At 39.7% G+C, this 24,714-nt stretch overlaps 1 protein-coding gene across 2 annotated transcripts in view; it reads left to right on the top strand.

Moving 5' to 3' along the window:
• rims1a (regulating synaptic membrane exocytosis 1a) overlaps nt 1-24,714 on the top strand; it is a 123,940-nt gene that overhangs the window by 90,697 nt on the left and 8,529 nt on the right. The window contains exons 10-26 of one of the 2 annotated variants that reach the window (XM_080869340.1): nt 670-793; nt 5,204-5,250; nt 7,484-7,599; nt 7,693-7,823; nt 8,379-8,550; nt 8,727-8,874; nt 9,113-9,169; nt 11,933-12,098; nt 12,543-12,647; nt 13,095-13,154; nt 15,169-15,246; nt 17,164-17,253; nt 18,417-18,500; nt 20,094-20,150; nt 20,455-20,520; nt 24,217-24,326; nt 24,417-24,535. In XM_080869340.1, coding sequence (XP_080725466.1) covers nt 670-793; nt 5,204-5,250; nt 7,484-7,599; nt 7,693-7,823; nt 8,379-8,550; nt 8,727-8,874; nt 9,113-9,169; nt 11,933-12,098; nt 12,543-12,647; nt 13,095-13,154; nt 15,169-15,246; nt 17,164-17,253; nt 18,417-18,500; nt 20,094-20,150; nt 20,455-20,520; nt 24,217-24,326; nt 24,417-24,535 — 1,730 coding nt within the window. The remainder of the gene's footprint in view (nt 1-669; nt 794-5,203; nt 5,251-7,483; nt 7,600-7,692; nt 7,824-8,378; nt 8,551-8,726; nt 8,875-9,112; nt 9,170-11,932; nt 12,099-12,542; nt 12,648-13,094; nt 13,155-15,168; nt 15,247-17,163; nt 17,254-18,416; nt 18,501-20,093; nt 20,151-20,454; nt 20,521-24,216; nt 24,327-24,416; nt 24,536-24,714) is intronic. The other variant, XM_080869341.1, reaches the window with a different exon arrangement.

The following is a 24,714-nucleotide window of genomic DNA, read 5'->3' as shown; positions in this document are numbered from 1 at the left end:
AGTTTCTGCTGGAACTTTTACTGGAAGATGTCACTTCCCTTACCAGTCTGAGGAAGGCACATGCTATATATTTGTGGTATACGATGCGTGGTCTCTGAACTTGTAGTTCTAGTGTATGCTAATCAAGAGATCTAAAAATGTGGAAGTGGCCATGGTCACACGTATTGACAGATGTTCTTATGTGGGATCATGCTGCTAAGGTTAAGGTAGTATGTAGGCTGTGGTGGTGCCAGTTGACGACACTGTCTCTTTTGGCTCGTGGGCTGGGAGGTTGTATTTGTCTTTGTGTTTTGTGTTGCAGGTGTCCAGTGGGGTGTGGTTGGGTGATGATGAATTGGGAACACCTAGGTCCAGTGTTCCCCTGTATAAACGCATGCTCCACTTGTTACCTCAGGGGGAAGAATAACTTTGCACCTAAGCTATTATTGCTGCAGACTTTTGTGCTCTTCTTTTCCCAAACAATGTTTCACTTACTACATTAGCACATGTTCAAACATGCCAATGATCCTGACTCATTTACTGACATATGTCATGTTTTTTTGTCCTTTGATAACTTTATTTAGTTTTGTTAATTTCAAATAAAAACTTTATTTGTTTTAATCCTGTCAACAGCCATTACTTTGACATGGCTTTTGAGCTAGTTATGACAATGTGGACATCTGATTTCAGGTGACGAGGTTTTGCAGTGGAACGGGAAGCTGTTACCGGGAGCAACTATGAAGGAGGTTTACAACATCATCTTGGAGTCTCAAGCTGACCCTCAAGTGGAGTTGGTGGTATCCAGGCCTATTGGGTAAGTCAGGCATGAAACACGTCCAGTATACTGTCAGAGTCATATGTTTTTACCTGGTTTGTCAGTTACTAGTCTATTTGTAAATTGAAACCCTTATTTAATTAGGCAACATTTATTTGGACTCAGAGTTGACCTCAGACAAAGCAGGAGGTTATGATGCACAGCTGCATTCAACGTATTAAAAACAACTGGCCATTGCCTGCAGCTGCCAAGTTTTGGACTGGGAGATAGCCATGTCTCATATGTCCCCTTTAAAAAAGCACTTGCTTTTATTTGTCGGATGGTAAAAGCTGAATTATTATTGACCAAATAAAACTGTCTGTAAGCTCCATTAAAGACAGGAGAAGCTGAATGTGAAGTTTTTAGTCGATGGATTGCAAAGCTCAACAAGCACAGTCATGAACATACTTCTGAATTCAGTAGACGCCCTGAGTAAAATTTATTTTTAACTCTGTAAGTGTATCATTTCAAATCATTAGTATCAAAAGTCATCAGTAAACAAAAAAAAGTTCATTTTTCTCGAGATACTTTGAATTGGATGCTTTCAGGTACACTAACTTTGCCTTATATTTAGCAGACTTGCTAACTCTTACATTGCTAACATTAGCAAAGCTTTGGAAAAATTTAATTCAAAGAAAGGGAGTTTGAGGTGTCACCCTCTCATTTTCTATTATTGTTCAAGAGCTGTCATTTCAAAAACGTCACACAAACCAGGGTGCAAGCTGGTTTCAGGTATTTTGAATACGTTTTGTTGTTGTGTGTAATAAGGTCAATCCAGTGGGTTATTTTAAAAGTAAAGTGCCCACTGGTGCAGCTCTCAAATTTTACTTTTCTGCTTATTGATGGAAAAAAAAGTTGAATATATGAATTTCTCTCCAAACACTCACGAAGGGTGTATAGAAAATATCAGTAAGTAATCTTTTTTTTTTTTTTTAGGACCTTTTAATTCTGCCACGCTTATGGAAACTATTTTGGTTTTGCTGGTGCCATTTTGCATCCCTAAAGGAACTAACTGTAATACTGTTAAGTGAGAAATCTAATTGATGTCACTATACGGTTTTATGAAAGTAGCTGCACTGTGTGCTAAATTAAACTACAAGTTTACCTGTTGGGATGCAAAATGTCCAGCGGAAAACATCCATCAACGTATCAGTGTTTTCGCAAGCTTTTAAGCTGTTTGTGCAGCATCTGGAATTCCTATTTTTTAAACTCCTGATTAAGTCTTACCCTCGAGTAAATTCATAGACTGTATATAAAAGATGGTCACAGCAAGCAAGTAAACTTGCATTTTTTTAAATGGCCACAAGAGGACGACTAGTGTCAGTTGTTATAGAATGCAACATGATTGGTTTTTTGTTAAATTTTGGTCCCACTAGGAGTCAAAAAAGGACGATATGAATGGCATGTCAGATAAACAGCCTGTCTTGTGATTGACAAGTTAGAATGCCTACGCAGCTGCAACTTCTGTTTTTAAAAACTGAAGATGGCAACATTAAACAATCCTCAGGACTTGGAAGAACAGGATTTTTCAAAGCACTGGCCAATCTGGTCTTTAAGTCTGACGTCATTAGCCGTGCCTGGGCCTAAACTCCGCTGCAGGTCCCTAAGTCACACGATCACTGCAGCGTCACTGAGAGTTAAAAACTGTCTAAACTCTTTCATCTGTAATAAAATAAGATAAGATAAGATAAGATAAGATAAGATAACCTTTATTAGTCCCACACGTGGGAAATTTGTTTTGTCACAGCAGGAAGTGGACAGTGCAAAAGTTATGAGGCAAAAATTAGAATACAATAAGAATAAATACAGTACACAACTGTACAGAATAGAATAAAATAAAATACTATATACAGTAGAATAAAATAAAATAAATATACAATAAGATAAAAATAGAATACAAATACAAATACTATATACAACTGAGTAAAATACAACGATGACAGAAAGGATTATTGCACTTAGTATTATTGCATATGTATGGATGTGTGTGCTTGATCAGTTAAAGTCTTTATTATGGAGTCTGACAGCAGTGGGGAGGAAAGACCTGCGAAATCTCTCCGTCCCACACCGTGGGTGCCGCAGTCTCCCACTGAAGGAGCTGCTCAGTGCTGTCACAGTCTGCTGCATGGGGTGGGAGATGTTGTCCATCAGGGATGACAGCTTAGCCGCCGTTCTCCTGTCACTCACCACCTCCACTGGGTCCAGAGGGCATCCTAGAACAGAGCTGGCCCTTCGGATCACCCTGTTCAGTCTCTTCCTGTCCCCAGCAGAGATGCTGCCGCCCCAGCAGACCACGCCATAAAAGATAGCAGAAGCCACAACAGAGTCATAGAATTTCTTCAGGAGTGGGCCCTCCACTCCAAACGACCTGAGTCTCCGCAGCAGGTACAGCCTGCTCTGCCCTTTCCTGTAGAGGGCGTCTGAGTTATGAGTCCAGTCCAGTCTGTTGTTCAGATGAACACCAAGGTACCTGTAGCTGTCCACAGCCTCAATGTCCATACCTTGGATGTTCAGTGGTTGCAGTGGAGAATGCTTGTGCCTGCGGAAGTCTACCACCAGTTCCTTGGTTTTACTGGCGTTGATCTGGAGGTAGTTCAGCTGGCACCAGTCCACAAAGTCTTGGGTCAGTCCTCTATACTCCTTGTCGTCCCCATCAGTGATGAGGCCGACTATTGCAGAGTCATCAGAGAACTTCTGCAGGAAGCACTGGGTGGATTTGTGGGAGAAGTCTGCAGTGTAGATGGTGAAGAGGAACGGAGCCAGAACCGTTCCCTATGGGGCCCCCGTACTGCAGACGACCCTGTCCGACACACAGCCCTGAGTCCTCACATACTGTGGTCGGTCGGTGAGGTAGTCCAGGATCCAGTGTGGCTGCTCTACCAGGTGTAACAATTAAGTTTACATTCAGGCATCCATGAAAACCGAATTTATGAAATTTAACAAAGTTTGTAGGGTTACTGAAGCTTGGCTAGCTGGTGTATAATGATGTGCTACGTGATCGCTAGCAACACAGCTATGTTAGCATAATTAAAACAGTGAAGCTGGAGGATGAACACTAAATGTTTTTGCACTCGATAAAAGTTAACGTGAGGGTTCCCGATGGTTACGAACAAATACAATCGCATGCCAGGATCCACAACAAGAGGTTAGTCATTAATATACTGCTGCATGGGCTTAGCTATAGTTTTAAAAACTGAGCTTTAAAATGAATAGCAGTAACAAAAACCGAGAGAGGCCGACAGTGATCACTGACTGTTTTGGGAGGCTTGTTGAGATTAATACAACAAGATACAAAGCATTAAAACATGTTAAATACACAACAGCCTTATTAAACGCAGTAGTTTGGGCCTGGAAGCAGGGTTCATCACGTCATCACTTAAAAACCGGATGGTGTGATGGCTACGTCTGTCTTTTATATACAGTCTATTAGTAAAATCCAGCACACAGTATCCCTGGTACCTTATTTCTGAATTACTGAAGTTGGGTTTCATAAAGCAAGCAATATTTTTTTTTTTCCATATACATGTTTCCTATTTTTGATTTTGGAATGTGTTTCAAGGCAACCTATGATCCATGAAACACTTATCAGTTTAATACTTGAATTTACAAGTAAAAATTTTACTAAATGAAGCAGTTTTCTTTCAACTTGAAGCAGAAATAAGAAAATTTCAGTCTGACAGTTATACATTAAGTACAAAGTTGAAGGTAGGAGATGACTAGCCTAGCTATTTCCAGACTTTATGCTAGTTTATCTTAGTTAGCTTTAAGTCCAGACACTAGCTCTTTGAGTGGTATCCATATTTCTCTCAAAAAGAATGTTTTTTAGGGATTTGATTGTTGAATAATGGTTTGTTTGGTAAGTAAAACTCTAAAACACTGCCACTTCATGTGTAAAACCATCACATGCCTGATGTGAGTCCAAGATTAGCACACTTTAAATTTCAACTGAAAAAGAAAATTACACTGATAAGTGTTACACAGATTACCATTTCTTTTCCTTTACATTACATTGAGCTGGTGCAGTGGATTCTGGTGTTTCCCATGGGTTGTGGTGATGGATAAGAAAAGATGGCGGTGTGGATAGACGCTAATGAGCTAATGGTTTTCACCCATTATAATTTCCAGTTGTGATTGGTCGAACAGAACTGAGTGAGTCTGGGAAACACTGCAGTCACAGGAAGAGCTTTGCTCTACTCACATCTCCCTTTGCTTCTCCATTTTTTTAACCACATGATCCTTTAATCTCAACATCCAAATAACCTTTGTTTACAGTGCTGCTTTCTCCCTGCGTGGTAACTACTGTCTGAATATGCATGTACGCCTGTGTGTCACTTTTACATCTAACATTCTTAGTCTGACTTCAGTGCCAGTACAACTGTGACTCATGTGTTTTTGCGGTTTCTCTTTCAGTGATATCCCAAGAATCCCCGACACGTCCCACCCTCCATTAGAATCTAGTAGGTATCTCCTCTGACATGTTGAGACTGCTCTGTGCTTGTTTGTCACCTATGTATGTCGTATATCTGTATATCTAGCTGATTTCATTTGTATGATATGAATTATAGCAAAAAATACGTTTGTTGATGTACTATTATATACTTTATGTTATGGATGTCATATTATGTCATATAAACTTAAAGGAATAGTCCAAAATTTTGAAATATTTTCTTCCTTTCTAAGAATTAGGTCTTGTGTGAATGAGTCAAGAAAAACTGAAAGAACTACCTCAAAGGTTTTTAAAAAACACTATTCAACTGTTCACAAAAATGTAAAAAAATAAAATTTGTGGTTTTCATTAGTGGAAAAAATATTGAGTAAATTCACTTAATTAAAAATGTCATAAATGTCCTTTCAATAGCGTAATGGTTTACAAATTTACTTGGCAACCAAAAGGTCATTGGTTTGATTCTAGCAGATCCCTTTGGGGTTGTGTCACGAAGAGCATCCAGTGTAAAATTCTGCTAAATCAAAACATGCACAGCTTCCCACTGTGGTGACCCTTTGTGACAAATGGGCACCTGAAAGTAGCTTTTTATGCGTAAAAGTCGTCATAATAATACTGTGAACTTACAGTACTGTCAGACAAATGTACGGCACGGGTTAAAAAAATATTCCCTTCTGTATTTTAGTAGAGTTGTAAAGGTGAGGTATAAAGACTATTAGTTGCGTTGCCTTGCTGTTTGTACACTATGTGCTTTTTTTTTCATCCTATTCTTTTCTAATTAATAGATAAATTATACTTTTTTAAATAGATGACATCCACTAGTGGCTCTGCCAGTTATGTCTGTTTTGGAGTTGTTTAAATTAAGAGCTCATTCATTGGTGAAATTTTCCTGCCTCGTTTCTTATGCTAAATTAAACTGATTTCTTCCTGGTATTTATATTCTCATCTAACTCCCAGCAAGAAAGATAAATATTGGCCCTTAAAATGTTGAGTGGTTTCTTTAAAACAGACACTCATCTTAAACATAGCCAGAGTATCAAATAATGATGTTAATTTATGTATAATTGATTGCAGAGCTCAGGATTCAGACTGCTTTACAGGTTTTTTTTCTATCTGTGGCTCTGTGTGACATCACTAAGAGCAGATAGTCCTAATATGATCATCTAAGCCAAACGGCTCTGGCTAAGACAAACGATGATGAAAGGGTGCCCAGAAAGCCCAATATGACATAAATGAGGATTTTTTTCAAATAATAAATCATGCAAAGGTATTCTAATAGACAGGGGTGTGCATAAGTGGTCTGCAGGTGCGCATTCGCTGTCAAAATAGATAAGAAGTTGCAACACGTGTTTGCGTACATATAAAAGGCAGTGTTTTTGTCCGCTAGAGTGGGATTTTCATGGCATATTCTGCACCACATCTCTGTGCCTTCATCATTTGTTTGAAGCCAGCTCACCTCCTGCAACCACTTTTCAGAGAATACGCGCTTCTTTTGCGGTTCGGACTCCTTCTGACATTTCTTTGGAGGTGGAGGAACACCAAAGTAATTGCTTAAAGGAGCTTCTTCGACATCTTTAAGAGTTCTAAACAAATGTCTGTTCTCCTCCAGAAAATCTTATGTATGCAAACGCACGTTGCAACTTCTTTTCTGGTGCGCGTCTTTTAGTTTGACAGCTAATGCGCACCTGTGGACCACTTATGTGCACCCCTGCTAATAGAGTCTAAGAATAAAAATCTCATGTTTGAAATGAGCATAATCAGTTCCCTTCAAACACGTGGAGATTGATGAGTACTAGAAGTTTTCTGTTCCCTTTCTGAACATGTGGCTGATAATGTCCTCTAATATTGCGTTGAGTGACTAATTAGACAACTCTTTTTTTCCTGAAACTAACTGATGTCTGACATCTGTGATGAATGTTAGCAGGAGAAGATCAGTTTCCTGGTAGGCAGTTAGTTAGATGACTTTTGATCATGTAATTGAATATAAGGCTTTCGTGACCCAAGTCACACTGAAGCCTGCTGGACTCTAACTAGGACAGAAGCGTGGTGATTTGTCATCCTGACAGGTTAGCTGACTTATACTTTAAACTGTTTCTGTGTGAACTTTTCTGAGGAGTCTGGAGTTTCAGTAACGAACGCACCTTTGGTTTTGGAGCAGATTATGTTTTCAGTCTGACTCCCTTCTGAAAGACAGCTGGCATTTCCTGCTCGGGATTTCAAACATATTGCTTTCCCTGCCTTCATAGCAGGTTCCAGTTCTTTTGAGTCCCAGAAGATGGAGAGACCATCCTTAAATGTCCTGTCTCCCTCCAGTCCCGGGATGCTCCGAGATGCTCCGCAGTTAATGCCAGGGCGACTCTCAGTGAGTGTGGGCACTTGAACTGTGGAGGACCTTTCAAGTTTGCTAAATGTGAAGACATGGCATCGGATTTGTTTTTGTTTGCTTCTCATCCAGGTGAAGCTGTGGTACGATAAAGTGGGTCACCAGCTCATAGTGAACGTGCTGCAGGCTGTGGAGCTTTCTCTTCGGCCTGATGGGCGGCCCAGGAGCCCTTATGTCAAAATGTACTTCCTCCCTGACCGCAGGTATGCCAACCCTGACACAGGCACTCTGAACAGTCACAATGCCTAGCCCTCATTTGGCATGAAAATTATGGCCATTTACAAAAGAGCTGCAAAAAACCCTTGTGACACGAAGGCTAGGACACGATTCTTTTATGCAAACTGCACAAATCATGCACGTGACTTTTAATGTAAAACACTGGAGTTTGGCATCGAATATACTTATATAATACAATATGCACAAGTTTTTGATATTGAATGAGTATTGTTTCGTCCCTTAGACTTGGAAGAACAGTTTGTAAAAAGAACAAAAATTTCATGTTCTGATAGTATAGTCAGGGTTAGGGTGATCGCAGATGATGACTTTGACCTCACATGGATAAAATACATCTTCAGTAATCATGTTATACAACGCAATCGAAGAGGGTTTTTTTGGGAAAAGACACTCTACTGTGAGTTTAGCATCTCGTTTATATTTAAAGAAAGCAGTTCCAGTCAGCTGAATAAGGCACAAATGGGACTAGAATCAAAATCAACATTCAACTGACTTTAAAGACAAGAATCTGTTGTTTAACACAGCGACAAGAGCAAACGAAGGACAAAAACAGTGAAGAAGACCTGTGAGCCTAAGTGGAACCAGACATTCGTCTACAGTCACGTCCATCGCAGGGATTTCCGAAACCACATGTTGGAGCTGACCGTGTGGGACCAACCCAGGTCTCCAGAGGAGGACAGCATCTTTCTGGGAGAGGTAGCACACACATCCACATACACACATGCCGGGTATTCATATCTTGTGGAGACATCTACTTGACACAATGCTTTCCCTAGCCCCTAACCCTAACCATCAAAAATGAATGCCTAACCCTTAAACATTTAACTTCTTTACAAAGCACATATTTACTGTGTGGTTGGTGACTTGAACAGGTCCTGGTGGAGCTAGAGACGGCCTTACTGGATGACAAGCCTCACTGGTATCCCCTCCAAACTCATGATGTCTCATCCATACCACTGCCCCAGCCCTCCCCATACCTGCCCCGACGACACATAGACGCCCCTGGCAAAAAATTGCAGCGTAAGTCTGTCAAGATCTCGTGTCGTGTGCAACATGACATGCATAAGCTCTTTCATATATTTCTGCTTGTAAGTGTACACATCCTGTCCATAAGCAGTTTAGCATGCGTGTCTATGTAAATGTCTGCTTTCACTCCATTTCCCTAATACTGCATTTGATGTGTGCATCCATATATATGTGTGTGTGGTGTGTGTACACATCTGTGGGTATCTTTGTGTGTGTGTCTGTTACTGTTTAGGTTCTCAGCGTGTAACAGAGGCTGAATTTGATGAGGGTACAGCAGTAGTATCTAAAGGTGGGTTGGGACTGTTTCTTAGTTTTACATGCAGGTTTTCTGCAGCTTGCACTTCTGTTCTCGGTGTTATTTGTAACTATAGCTTTTAAAAAATGAGATCTGCTAAAGAGTGGTTGCATTTAGGCTTGGTTCGTAATCCAGAATTTAAGTTATTTGGTTAAAAATTGATAACTTGAGATTCTAAATGACCCCAAAACTTCTTACATTGCACCAGATGTTGTTGTTGTTGTTGTTGTTGTTTTTAATTATCCATTAATAGGGACAGATTGTGGTCATTTCACAATAAGTCCAGTATGGATAGTAGTACATAGTAGTTGTACTTTAGTAGTGTACAAAGATAACTGCATATTTGTGTACTTTACCAAATCTGCCAGATTTACAGTTTAAAATAATCTTCATTTATCTTATACTTGTATATGGTACCACCCTCATCCTTAAAACCAGCTTACTGGCTGCTAAACAGAAAAATCAGGTGATGAGGTGAGTGGGGCTTTTTTGTGGGGCCTGTGTGCTTGAAAGGACCATACTGGAGATAACTATGATTCCCCTGAGAGGTCAAATGCAAGTTAAGAAAAAACCAGCAGATTAGTTGAACACAGTGGAAATAGAAAAAGAAAATGCTGCAAAACTTGCAAAAAAAAAAAAGAAAAAAGATGGATGTGTGTACTGTGACATCATCCACAGGTTTATGACATTCTGTTTTGAAGCCATGGGCTTAGCGTTTTTACCATCACCACACTGATTTCCAGAAAAAGTGTTGTGACAGGGAGGGGGTCTCAGTCATTGGCTAACAACAATCAGTCATTCACACGTCATTAGCCAATGACCACGCCCTGTATATTGTTCTATTGTGAAACAAAGTGAACAAGAGTTACAAAATATATTATATTTTTTATTTATGACTAAAAATCATTTACTGAGCACATAAACTCATCAGGAAAGTGTTTAGTTAGAAGGTTGTTTTCCCATAACCTTCTGTAGGAATAAAGTGTTTTTACAACCACAGTTGGCCTTGGTGTATTGGCCTTCAGAAAGCAGGCAAAGGCACCTATTGCCTTTTTTATTCCAACCCGGAGGCTACATCCATTTTAAACTTGCAAGTAATGTAATTTAATAGGCTATTAGCAAGATTTTTAAAAATTATAAGTATTTTAACATAAAATAAGGTAACATGCTACTGGCATATAAGGAAATTGCATGTGGAATAAAGCTAAACTTGCAGACATTAACATAATTATAGAGAGGAATGCTGTAAGGTAAGGCCATTAGCATGGTTTTAAATCAGGTTACACATGAGGTGGAAGGCCACTAGCATGACTTCTTATATCTTTTATATAGTGTTTGTATCTAACAGGTTACTGACATGAAGTCAATCATCCATGTTGTGAGGGCTATGAGCATGAGTTTAAACTACATAAGTGGAAGCAGGGTCAGTAGCATGAATTCTTGTGTCTTTTATACCCTCTCTGGGTATAAAAATGTAACTTAAACTAGCTAGGCCTGCAGTGTTTCGCTAAAACACAGATGTGTATGTTAAATTATGTTGTTGTTTTTATTTGATCTATATCAGTGTATATAGTGAGAATGCAAAAACTTCTGTACATAAACACCAAATGAATAAAAATTACATATATTTCTTTCTTCTTGTTCATTGCAAGCTACATATTCATGTAATAAGACAAATCAATTAAAGGCAGTGTTAGCATCACTGTTTGATTAACAGGTATTTACAGACATGCATGACAATACATTCCAGTGACCAAATGCCACAGAAATAAAAGGTTTTTAGCTAAATTTAATAACAGTAAACCTCATGTATACAGATTTATTTCAAACCCTACGCGGTTTATTTAATAAGTTTCATCCAGACTGATTAATGCATCGAGAAAGAGTTAAGGAACAAACCTACACGATGATCACTCTGGTGAGAATGTGTTGTGAGGGTAGCAGACATTGGCTTAGTTATAAACAAATGCTGTAAGGTAGCAGAAAATGAACATGAATTTAATTATCATATATGAGGTAGTATCATGAATTCCTCTGTATTTTTAGTGCTAAAGTGTAAAAGGCTAATAGCATGTTGTAAGGGTAATAGACATTAGTTTAGTTCAGAACTTAGCAGGTGACTAGAATGAAATTAAATGTACATGGTATAAAACAGCAGACTGTTAACAAGATTTAGTCACAGATGTTATGATTTAATATGATTTTTTTTCTTTTTAAGTGGAAACAGTTCAGAAGTTGTCTTGCAGGCAAATGATAAATGTAATTCGGCCTGACTGTAGCTAATGTATGGCTTTGGTATAAATTTTTGACATGCAGATATGGTGGTGGATAAGAAACAATGCAGATTAAAAAAAGATACTGTAGAAAAATGCATTTCACTCTAATTCATCCTGGCTATACTGGCTATGTTCCACTACTGATCTTGACTAGCAGCCATATTTTAAAGCCATTAGCACATTTTTGCAACTTCAAGGCCCACGCATCTTCCCATGTATGCATAATGACAGTTATTGTATATCATTAATGTTTGCCAGGATCATATGGAAAACCTTAGCGTTAACAAACCCATTTTAGTAATATTATTCACTCAAGAAGAGACTGTATATGGATTATATAGTACTACTTAATACCGTTCCTTTCTTATGAATTTTAGAGACTGAAGGTTTTGTCACTATTAAAGTATACACTCTGAATTGCACTTACTTTGCTATGATCTTGTTTATGTACGTGTGCATGTGTGCTGCCATTTCTCCATAGCAGCAGATGGACGTGGCAGGGAGAGGCAGCGGGAGCCCACATCTACCCTGGAGGTCCCTGAGCAGCAGAGGACCCCCACCCATCACATACGTTCTCGTTCCGTCTCCCCTCATCGAGAGGAGCAGGGGCGCATCCGGTCGCGGCCACCCAATGTCCCCCCCCAGAGGTGAGGGTTGAGTAAGGCAGGATTTTACTCCCCATTATTTGTCCAAATGGTTATATTTTAGCCATAAATTGTCTTGAACGCATTGCCCTGGACCGATTGCTGAGTCCTGTGAAAGAGCCCTGTCGATTCACGTCTGACGATGATTACTTAAAAAGACCGATATCGGCCTGGGGAGACGATAGTGAATGCATGGAAGAGGCAAAACCAAGATTCAGGAAAAACAGACAGGACATGAGTGTTTCTGGAAGCCAGCAAACTGAGTCCATCTACTAATGAAATGTCTGTCTGGCTCAGAACATGCAGTGCTGCCAGCTCTGCTTTTAGTGACTGAGCTAAATGAAACCGAGCAGCAGTGTGCCGCAATACCACCTGACCACTAACCTCACAAGTCAGTCTCTCATTTATCCGTCCATCCATTTATTTATTTATTTACATTTCCTTCAGGAGCCTGGATGATGAGCTTTCTCACGGTCACCGTTCTCGTTCTCCGTCCCGCTACTACGATGCTGGTAGAGGTCGCCATCAAGGGGAAGGATATCTGGACGACAGGTGCGTGCCTGTGTTTGGTCACCACTTGTAGTGTAAATGTCATCAGAGTTGCTTTATGTTGTACAAGGCCCTAGTTTTTTGTGCAAATCCGCATCCGCTGAAAAAGTGTGTACAGAGTGTGAGTGCCTGTGTTGCCAAGTCTAACTTTGTTTACTGGTCTCTTAGATTTAAATAGTTGCTGCTTTTTGTCGGTTTTTGTTTTGTTTCTTGAAAAGCGTTTGATGCCGTAGCTATCTGTTGAGTTTCATGTTGCACGAGGTGACCTCAGACCTCAGTGTTTAGGTTGAAAGCTCTCGGTTGCAAAACTGAATTTCTGAATCTGTGTGACTGTGTGGAACCAGCCAAAGCTCTCTTTCCTATTCACTCTCTTCTCCCCTCTGCTCTTCTGGGTTTTTTTTAACTGTTGTTGATTTCCTCATATGTCATCCATCCCCATGGTTACCACAGTGAGGTCTTCACGATCCACCAATCAATGCGAGGCAAAAGTGCTGAGTGCCTGCACACCAGGTAAACTGGCCAATCGTGACATGTTTACATGTTGGTTGTAGATGAGGTGTGTTTTTGTCAGATTGTCTCTAATTGCAGTCTGTCGCTCAAGACTGTTATTTAAGAGTGAAACGAATATGCCTCTGAAATCGAGGTAAAAAAAATCCTGTGTAATGTAAAATGTATACAGAAAAGAAATGTGAACAAGTCCCATGCAAACTTTGACTTCCCAGCATTATAAAAGAGAACCGAGTTATATCAGACCTTACACACAGACACATTAGTTGGTTTTAGTCCGTTCATTAAATGAAATAACTGTAAGAAAAACAGAATGTGTCATGTCTAAATAACGAGACAAAAAGGAGGCCAGTGAGCTGAAATCCTGTGGTAATCTAGCTGTACTGCTGCCTCAGATCCACAAGAGGACACTACAGGACCATGCATGGTTTCAGACTTTGCTGCTTTTCAAGAATCAGTCCAACAGTACAGCTTGCAGGGGCTAGACCACAGGTGTCGACCTCCAGGCCTCAAGGGCCGGTGTCCTGCAGGTTTTAGATGTGTCCTTGATCCAACACAGCTGATTTAAATGGCTAAATTACCTCCTCAACATTTCTCAAAGTTCTCCAGAAGCCTGGTCATGAACTAATCATTTGATTCAGGTGTGTTGACCCAGGCTGATATCTAAAACCTGCAGGACACCGGCCCTCGAGGCCTGGAGTTCGACACCCCTAGGCTAGACTTAAAACTAAATGTTGCTTAGTGTACACCTGCTTTCATACGTCCAAATGATGAATATGCACCAATTCTGTCTCTGACTGAAACAATTTAGGGCACTTTTTGCATGATGCTCCAATATCTTTATTTAGTCTGAAGGCTTTTGGGTCATTCCATGGAAACTGTACTGGTCCTCCTGTTTCTGGACAAAAACCAAACTATGAATTTTGTGTTTCATAGCATATTTTAAAACCTGCAATAATGCACGATTTGAAAGCTCGGGAACTCGTCAAATATCTTTTTTTTTTTATTAATACGCTCATTTGTCAGTTAGTTAGCTTGGCCCAGTCACAGGAATACAGCCAACACTATAGCCTGAGATGAGGTAAAATCTAATTGGATAGAAAAATTCAAAATGATGTGTCAGAATTTCTCTATGTGGTCAACGTTAACACCAGTATGCACACATATACACATATACAGTGCTGTTTGTAAGCCTATGTAAAACTGCATGGCTCTAAATGAATAATATTATTTCATCCAAAAATACTTCTTTTTCACACTTGATTGCTACATTTCCCATTAAGAGAGAAGTGTTGGTGCTACATAAACAAAATACCAAAAAGTTATTACGTATATTACATGAGACACAGGAGACATTTTGGTTTAGTGTGTTTGGTCACTGGAAACTATATTTTTGGGGGTTTTGTTTTTCCCTTTAAATGTTAGGAACCCAAACGTGACAGTTTTCATGTAATGACTCTTACTGATTATTATTTATATTTTTAAGTTCACGTGTAATGTAGTGACTCTTACATTGCCATTTGAGCACACAGCCAAAGAGGTAAGTTACACTATATATACCTTTGTTAGAGGTATATAAAACCCCTATACAACCGTAGCTGTGTTAGTATCTAACCTAGGACACTTTTTGTACTTTTTATACACACAAGTGTATAAGTGTACAAGTGTTTGAGGAAAGGAGGGTGTAAAGTGCTAAGTTTGTCTGTAGAGAAGAGATCTGGCTGCTGCTGACTGTACGCTCTTAATGCAGAAATAATGTGCTTACTTATGCTTTAACACCCTAAAATCTTAGCCAGTGAATTTTGCAATGACCACAATATCTAGAAACATGTTGATAAATAAATCTAAATAATTAACAAATCAAAAATCAATGAGATCACTGGATAAGATGCCACTTCTTTCCCCCTTTGTATCTTTCGGTTGTCCATGCACTCCTATATACTTTTTTTCTGCTCTTCCTCCTTTTCCTTCCGGCTTCCTTTCCTGCTTGTGTCTGCTGCATGCATGCTAACATCAGGAGACCTACTAGGCACAATAACACACTGCCACCTAAGATGCCACTTTTGTTCAGCAGTTTCCGCAAACAGGCAAATAGGTAAGTCTTCAGTTCAATCGGTTCAAATGGAGAAAGTGTCCAAATCTGAAGGGACTTTCCCTGTGTCGACATTTTACCAAGGTAGATCACAGACTGTATGTAAAAGATTGACCTGCTCAGAGTTGTCACCTGTTGTTGGTGAATCCTCAAGATGAACATTTTGCTTTTTGTTTTTTAAATAAATAAAGTTATCCCTCTAAAGGGGACCATGATAAAAAAAATGCCCATTAAATATTAATTGCATTATATAGTACTTCAGATGTTTAATTGAGCCCATAAGGTTTTCAGAAAGATCTTTTCTTGAATGTGTTTGCTCTTTTCCCCATGTTTGTTTTCAAATGGACATCAGGTGTCTCCCCCTGCTGGCCATTTTAAAGAATGCAGTATCTCTTATCAGCACACAATACCAAAGGGGCAACAGCACAGGGAACAATTTGCTCGTCACCTGCTGCTTTGTTGCAGACATTTAATCGCATTTAATCGAGGACAATTCAGGCTTTAGTTGCCTTAGTAACGCTATATTGTATTTAATATGCAGTCACATTCCAGCCAACAGCATCCTTCTATGGTATTTCATACAATCACTTGCCTTGAAGTTGAGAAAGTTTACATTTGGACCCGCCCACTTCTCGTTACCAGCGGTTACTTTGACTCATCGCTTCAAGTTACTGAATCCCGACGACTTTTTTGTTCTCTGATTGCCTCATCAGTCCTTGTTGCTTCCTGCATGGATGTCTTCTTCAGGAGCATCCACATAAGTTATTACATGAGTACATTCTATTATTCATCTTTTTGTTTTTATAGATTCATTTGGCTCATTTTCTGAAATTGATTCACTATCAACAGCTTTTATTTTAAATGACCTCTTGCAGAACTCACACTTTAGCAATCACTGATCTAATGCAGTTTTTGAATAACTGGATAAACAACGAGAAGAGCTTCAGTATAATGTTATGTAGCATAACATTCACTGTCATTAAGGCGTTAATAAAAGTTTCTATCATTTTACTGTTTATTAACAGCAGTTATTAAAGGGTTTCTGCAGAACCTTGTGTGAACTTGATTACAAAAAATGGCGCCTACTTTTTGTCTGCTGTCATACCTTGAGCGCTCCTAGCCAAGAGCGACAGAGAACAAGTATGACTGTAAGACTTTGAAAAAAGACAACAAAAGAATTGAGTCAGATGACATTTTCATTGTCAGAAAAGTTCTTTGAGGTGCTATTAGATGTTGCTCTTGCTCTTCACGCTCCATTTGAAGCATACTGAAGCCATCAGACAATTTGTAGTACCAGTGTCAACTTATATTGGACTGGTTAACGGTTCAGTCCTTCCATCACAGCAGGGGCTTCTGGTTAGTTTCCAACCTGTTTTCTTTCATTTCTTTAGTTTAGTCCACTTTTTGAAATTTCCATTTCATCAGTAGCTCCACGCTGCTTGCATATTAAATAAGTAACTCTGTAGTGAGACTGAAAATGGTCATGGCGACATGCCGCTCCACCACACATCTGTGGTCTAATGGTGAGGTGACACATCGGTAAGGCACACACACACACATTGATGATGGTTTATGGTTAACATGGATGTTTAAGTGTTCCGCGTTGGGAAAAATGCAGAGATCAATCAGTCTAGTTTTGGCAGTAACAGCTAGAAGACACATTTTCCTCCATACTCCATCTCCATGTCAACCATTGCAATGTACAGACACTGCCATCCTGACACCAGCTGGGTCAGTCATGGTTTAATTTCTTAGAACAGCATTATTAGGGAAATCTAACCAGACTTTCTTTTAAAAGACTTTTTCTGTTTGTCCATTGTTTTTCTCTTTGTGTCTGTTTTTGTCCTCCCACCCTGTCTCCTCTCCATCTCCTCCTCCTCTTCCTCCATTGGATGGCATGTTGTGCTGTGGTGCCGCTAGTGATCTGCAGCCTTCTCTGGACAGGGTTAGGAGCGCTAGTGCCAACTGTCTGGCTCCAAACAATCATGCCCCCTCACCAGAGACTGAAAGGTACCAGCCTCTGTACCCAACCCCCTTCCTGTAGTCCTCCTGCACTTCAGCTTTCCCTGGTCTTTGTAGTTCCTTCACCTCTGAATGATCCTACACTAGCCTGATATCATCCTCACGCCACCTACACCACTATTGTGCACCACTCTACTATTCCAGCAAATCCCCTTTGTTACCTCTGTCCTCAAGGTTGTTCATGATGATGTTGTGATTTTTGCAAAGTCTCATTGGCAAGCAGCATTCTGAGTATTCGGGTCAGTTTAAAGACAACTTCATAACCAGCTATCAGACAAAGGAATCAGTTTACCTTACTTGTACCTTACAGTTTTTGATTTGTCACTTCCTTGAAACTATTCCCAACATTAGACGGTCGAAAGGATGTACTACGAAGCAAGATCAGTTGGTTAGCAAAAGTAAGGCTAAATGATGCAGTTTTACTAATTCTAAGAGACACAATAAGTAAACCTCTTGAGCCTATAGACTGCAAATAAATGATGGATGTAGTCACTGTGATGTCACCTGTTGGTTAGTGAAATCCCTTTGTAAAACCTCAGGTGAAGCATTAATCAAAGGTAGACCCACCCTGCAAGCAAAGATTAAAAAAGCCTGGGTCTTCTGAACTTGCTTCGCAGTAGACCGTCTTTTTTAGTTACTTTTGTCTTTTCAATGCTTAATACAAAAGTCCTGTTGGCATTTGTCCATTTACTTCAGAGTCACTGTGTCGTTCATGTTGTTCCTTCTGGTTGTAAAGTGATAACATAACTGCACTGTAAACGGTGGGATTCACGTTTTAATGCAGAAAAGAAATGCCCAAACAATTGATCTTTGCTGTCCATGAAAATGAGAAGAAAAGCTAAAGCTAAAAGAAAAATATAGACTTGCGTTTAAGTGTCTAGAAACACAACACAAAATAAAGCTAATGTGAAAATGGGGAAACATTTGCGAACAAACTTGCCATATTCAGTTTATAAGGTGATAGCGTGCTAATATTGTGTTTACAGCCTGTTCTGTTACTCCCAGGTAGTCAAAATGTACCCATAGCAATGGCAAGCAAAATCAACTTTTTACTGTGCGCTTTCCTGACACTGGAAAAGCGAATCTCTTGAATTTTTAATGACTTGCTGATTTGGTCCTATGGGTGATGTATTTTGTATGTGTACGCATAGAAAATCTTTGTCCCATTCCCTGCCCCGAAGACGTCCGGCAAGTCCAAGGATTCTTATTCAACATGCTTCCCCTGAAGATGACAGGTACCCTTTTGTGGACCATTCTCACCCAATTGCTTCTTGTTGGAGCTTGACTTGTGCCTTAAAATCTCACGCCATTATGACCCAAACACTAAAGTTTGCCAAGTTACTTTCTTTTTCTTTTCCTTTCTTTCTTTCTTTTTTTCTTTTCTTTTTTTTACAGTAGTTTTAGTAAGAAACACATTTTTGTCAAACCCAGTGGAAATATTCTTGGCTTAGTTGGGTCCTATTGGGTTGAGGCAAATGCCAAGCTCTTTTTGCCAGATTGTTATATTTCTATGAATGACTAGTAGTGATTTTACAATTTAACCTTTTCAACTTTCTAATTTGTCAGCTCTCCGCAAGTTTGGCAAGTGACTTTATCTTGTATCATATAAAACAAGTGTAATTAAACAAATTTTAGTACAAAATATAGCACAAACTAGCCTAAACTCAGTACATGGGGTAATAACTACCCTGACTTTGTCCTAATGATGCAATAAATAACAAATGCCAACTGATTAGTGAGCTTTAGAGGTTTGGGTGGATAAGGTTTAGATCCTTAGTAAAGGGGAAGTCTGGACATGACTTTATCTACTTCCAAAATCAAAAAGAGGAAAAAGTCTAAAGATTTGGCAACACTTGTAGCATGTAGTACAACTTCATTGCTAGACCAATAGGTTTTGGCTTTCAAATTTCATGAGGTCATCATAAATAAATTACAAAAGATATTTTAGGAAACATTTATGAAAATATATGACCAGCAGTAATACTTTGGTTGGACTTTGCCAGACTAGCTTTTTTGTTAATCTAAGACTGCATGCTAGGCTACGCTAACACCTTCTAGTTGTAGTTGCACATCAAGCAGACAAGAATATATACAAGAAATATAGGTTTATTGCTATTGACTTACCTTTTACTTTGACTGCATTTTTATTTGAACAAATACAAGATAAAATCACAATCTATCTACTTTTGGCAATTTAGCCTTCTGCTGCAAACTTTAGTAATAGATGAGCTGATCTCAGTGAGAGTGAATACGATCTACAAAGTAGAACTTGTCCCAATGAAAAAAAAGTCCTCTAGGCATATACAAGTTTGATTTTTTTTCTTTAACTTTGTCGCTCACATTGTGTAAAGGGTTATTTGTGTGGCTTTTAGTGTGTGGGTTGTGTTCTTCTGGCTTGCCCTTTAATGCAAAGAGTGGTAGCAGCAGTTTTTGGTCGTGATTGTTGTTGCTGTATCTTTGTTTAGTTGACTTTCTGTTCTTTGTGATTTTTAGTATCAGGTTTGTGCTCGTTTGAAGTTAAGGTAGTTTGTACTGGCTCTGGTGTGAAATCCTGCCCTTTTGCATTTGCTTCCCACAGTCTCTCCGAGTTACATTTTTGTTTTAGGAATTTGCATCCGCAGCTTATGTGTGCTTTCCTTCTCCTCTTAGTCTTGAGAAGTCTTTTTTTGAAGGCGTATTGCTCATTAGTGGTATAAAATTCATGCAATCCACAATTCATATCATAAGTGTGATCGTGTATGTGTGTGTGTGTCTCTGTGGGTGTGTTTGTGTTTGTGCGTGGGGCGGTGCATGGATCATCCTTGTCATCTTCATGTCCGTGAATGGAGAATATGGATGCTACTTCCGTCTCAAGAGAGTTTAATTCACCTCAGTACAAAGAAGAGGTACACACACATTTATGAACACACACACACACACACACACAGGCACACTTACAGATGAAGCATGACTGTATAACACCCCTTATTCCTATCATCATCATACCATCCATCACAGGATTCCTCCTATTTCCTGTTTTACAGATCATAAACTTATAAGGCCGCTGACGGCTCCAGACAGAGTCAGGCCCTTCTAAATTGAAATGATTTATCCACCATCACGCTCTCTTCCATCCCCTCATTCACCCATCCATCCATCTTTTTTTGTTCTGTGGTGTATTGTCCTTTTTACTCATCCACCATTCTCCAGGAAGCCTCGGACCCTGGAAACACCTGAAAGCCACACTCTTGGCAGGAAGCTCTTTGACAGTGGCAGGTAAGGCGTGTGCGGCACGCTCAGCGTATTTCAGGTGGCTTGTTTACACACAAAGCTTCTTAGATGCATTCACCAGCTGGGAAGAAGCTGTGTTTTAGTACTTGGTAGCAGATAGTAGTTATAAATAGGTCCAAGTATTTTTTGAGGCCCTTAATGCTTAGCCACAGTTAGGCACAACCACTGTGAAAGTTAGCATGGATTTCTAAAATTTCGAAGTCACAATGCTAGCACCTTGGCTGCTACTGTGTTTTGCTGCTAGAGCCAGAAGGTGGCACATTTGCATCATATATATCTGCTAATTAGAGCTAAGTAAGCAGACTAATAAATTAGCATTAATGGACTGTACCAGACAGCAGGTGATCTTATTTGTCATATAATTATACTAAAAATATCCCAAAAAGCACCAATAGGACAAACAAGATGAAGAGAACCAGGTCACTGACACAAATGACACTAGTCCGATTGAGTAAAGTTGCCTGTATCAGCATTTTAATATATGAGAGTCTGTGGAGATTGTAGGACATGCAAGGAACCATTGCAGGAACAGCAGTTTTGACACTTTGATTTTCAGTTTAAGGGGTTGCCACGGTCTAATTTCAAGCACAAGCTAATTAGTGAGTTTAATTTCAGTTATCACTTAGGGTCCTTTTTCATTGGCTGTTTCTGTGTTGTCGTGGTCAGAAAGAGCCTGTAAGTGCACATTGATTTCAGTGGAGATGAATGTATCTGCTGATCTGCAGTGACAGTGTAGTACATCATCGTGCAATAAATGATCGAGATATGGAACATAGTGTCAGTACGTGTTTCCCAAGGGCTCCATGTGGTCCTTGTAAGCATGAAAGATATTCTGATACAAATGTGTCACACCAGGAATTTATGTTGCTGGTTTTACCACATATCTTTTGTAGGGCTTTATTTTTTAGACAGTGCTATAAAAGTGTTAGATTCTTCCACTGCATGTATACTATAGAGATGCCCCTTTGTTTAGGATACTAAAGACTTTTAGTTAAGTAGTAGGAAAAGTCACTTTTTTATATAATGAATAATTGCTACTATTAGCATCTCCAAAGTGAAAGTGCTAAAATGCTTATAAAAAAGGAAATTAGGTTCTGTGTTTAATATTTCCTTAAACATTGGAGCTGCTGATAATGACATGATAATGTGTAAAAATGCCAGTTATTAACACTGAGTAGAGTACCCAGGGGTCAGGGCTTCATTGTTCACATGGAAATATGCAGTGAATCAAAGCCTTAATTGCGCAGCCAGCTAAACATATTTAAAAAATAATGCAAACACTTTTTCATTATAAGAACATCTGCGTTAAACATTGCCCTCTGTAATGTTTATATAGACACCAATCAGCCACAACATTAAAACCACCCTGTAAAATTTTATGACACCTTGGGAGAGATCTGTAGGGACATGGAGTCTGCATGCCTCGACAGTTGTTCTGTTGCACTGGGATGCTGGCATCACATCCTTTGGTTTGCTTCTTTATTACTTCCTGTTGATGCTTTGCCAGATTTGTCAGAGGTCTCTTCCTGTTAAAAGGGAGTTCTTTCTTCTCACAATCACCAAGTGCTTTCTCATAGAGGGTTGTCACCTTACAATATAAACGTATTGTAAACTGTAACAACTGAAATCAGTGTGTTACTTGTTTTGTCTGGTTTTAATGTTGGGACTGAATCTGGTAAAGGACTGAAACTGCTGTGTCTTCCATCCAGATCCATTACTATATTTGGGTCCAGCTGGTCCAGTGTGCAGTCTACTACCATAAACACAAGCTGACATATGCTGGTTAGCGCTATCTGAGGGACATGCAATCACTTGCGACTTCAGGCTGTGAACACAGAAGCATAAAACTATTAATAGTCCTCATTGTGTTTGGAGGCATGGTTAAAAGTGTAGTGATGCTTTAGTGCAAAACTTTTTCATGCTTTTCTTATGAAGTTTGTATTGTTAAAATGTTAATTAAATTTAAACTAATGTTACTCATAAACGACTCTGTTTAGGTTTGCCTTCATTTAACATCGTTTCTTGTATATTTTATGGATTCTTCCTTTCCCCCCATTTTTCCCATTCCTCAACCTCATTTCTGTCCCTGCATGCTGCTGCTTACACACTGTATTGCTGGGCTCTGGGTTTTTATGGCACTCGTGTCGATGTACACCAGAAACAAGTCCACCTCCATTTAAATGGGCTCCAGGGGAAAGAAAGCCCCACTGTGTCCCCTTGGTAAATGGATTCATCTTAAATCAGCCTTCCTCTAACTCATTTAACCAGAGGCAGAGTCTTGTTTGCTCACTGTAGAGACTCGTGGAGAGGAAAGACACAGGGCTGCTGCTGCTTCTGTCAGCATTTGTATGTGTGTTTGGTGAAATGTCTTTGCTGCATCTCATCAGATGCTGCTGCTGTTTGTGTAGTTGTTGTATATGTGTTGTGTGGACTCTGCAGTCATTGTTTGTATGTGTAATTTCTGAGTGGATGTGGAAATTTTTGGTAAGTGTTCATATCTCAACATTTTAATACTCAGACAATGAATAAGCTTCATTTAACAGTAATTTTATCAATGACCAGGAATATATCTGCTCACGGGTGAGCTAAGGGTGCCTCTGATTTACAAACCCAGTAGAGGTGTGTATTGTATTGATACCAACGCTGGTATTGGTATCAGAATGATACTTTGTTTCTAACCTCTAAATTCAGCACATAGCCCAATAAATTGTGTTAAATGTGTTCAATCATTCCATTTACATTCCAGATCTCCTAAAATCCAAGTTACAAAACTTAAAAACTTGAAGGTTTCAAGAAGACTTGACACTAGGATGAAACCACAGACTGATCAAGAAAATGTTTAGATTGAGTGAAAGGGAGGCCAATTGTCAAAACAGCCTTTTACTCAGCCAGACTTTTTCGCAATCAGAGACGTCGCCCCCTGCTGGCCATTAGAAATAATGCTGGTTTATAGGCACTCATACATTTGTTTCACTTCTCAGATCCAAAAGCTACAAACCACTTCTTTGCAGTCTATATTCAAATAAAATGACAAAATGTCATGAATAACCCTTGTTATTAGTAGTGCAGTGGAAAGGAGCCCCAAATTTCAAGATTTCTAGTAGGAGAGGGAATATGTGTTATGTGAGAATGGATGGATGTGTACAGTCGTGGTGGGATTTGTGCCTGAAGGCTTTCACTTTCTCAGTGTGTTGTTTCACTGTTTAAATCTTGATTTGCTTCTCTTACTGGCAACAGAGTCCCTCACTGTGAACCCCAAACAAGCCTCACTTTGCTTCACTCTGTGAATATGATGTTTGATCGAAATGTTGCTGCTGCTGTTGTCTTGTTTCCAACGTCGATGTTCCTCCTATAGCTTCTGTCGTCATGTCTTTGTTTTGCAACCTTATGTTAAGTGATACTCGCCTAACGTCAAGAAATGTGAAATTGCAGCAGGTTCATCCAATGTCGAGTACTTGTCAACATTTTGTTCACTGTGTGAATGGGATGACGTGAAGACGTCAAATTCCACCAGCGAATGGCACTCTCGACTGCAAATGTGATGACTTTAATATCGTTTTCCCTTCTTCCCATCTTCACACTTTTCATCCTTCCTTTATATTCACATTTCTTCTCTCCACCATGTCTCCCCTTCCCCTCTCCCTTCTGTTTTCTGCTTTCCGTCATGTTGTTTTGTGTTAGGGGACACCTCCAAAGTGGTGGGTCTCTTTCCTCCTCGGTGACGTCCTCATCAACTCGCAGAGTGAGGCAACTCCCACAGCTTCCCCCCAAGAGCAGCACTGTAGAACAAGGTACAAAGAAAGGTTGACCCATATAGGGTCATCTTTGTGCAGTGTCCGATTAAGTACTAGTTTTTCGAGTTTCTTTCCTTCACCGTGCAGCCCTGGTAGCAGAGGAGCGTGTCCGTCAGCTCCAGATGAGGGTTCATTCCAATCGGGTCTCAGCTCCAGCCACCTCCAGCCAACAGGACCTTGACCGAGCGCTCAAGAATAAACGAGAGGTAGCCTGACCGTTCGCTTTAAAACAAGCTTGTCTGGAGAGTGGAGGAGGACAATACAGGTTCCAGCCAGACAGAAAGAATGAACCATAATGCTGCTCAAGTGCATCGCAGCGAATTGCATTGACTGTCTGAGAAAGTAATAAATTACAGTACAGTAATGGTGAAGACCACTCCATAAA

This window comes from Rhamphochromis sp. 'chilingali', assembly GCF_963969265.1.
Source record: "Rhamphochromis sp. 'chilingali' genome assembly, chromosome: 20".
Lineage (NCBI taxonomy): Eukaryota > Metazoa > Chordata > Actinopteri > Cichliformes > Cichlidae > Rhamphochromis > Rhamphochromis sp. 'chilingali'.
The sequence above is the reverse complement of the archived record's forward strand: the minus strand, read 5'-3'. Positions and strand labels throughout refer to the sequence as shown.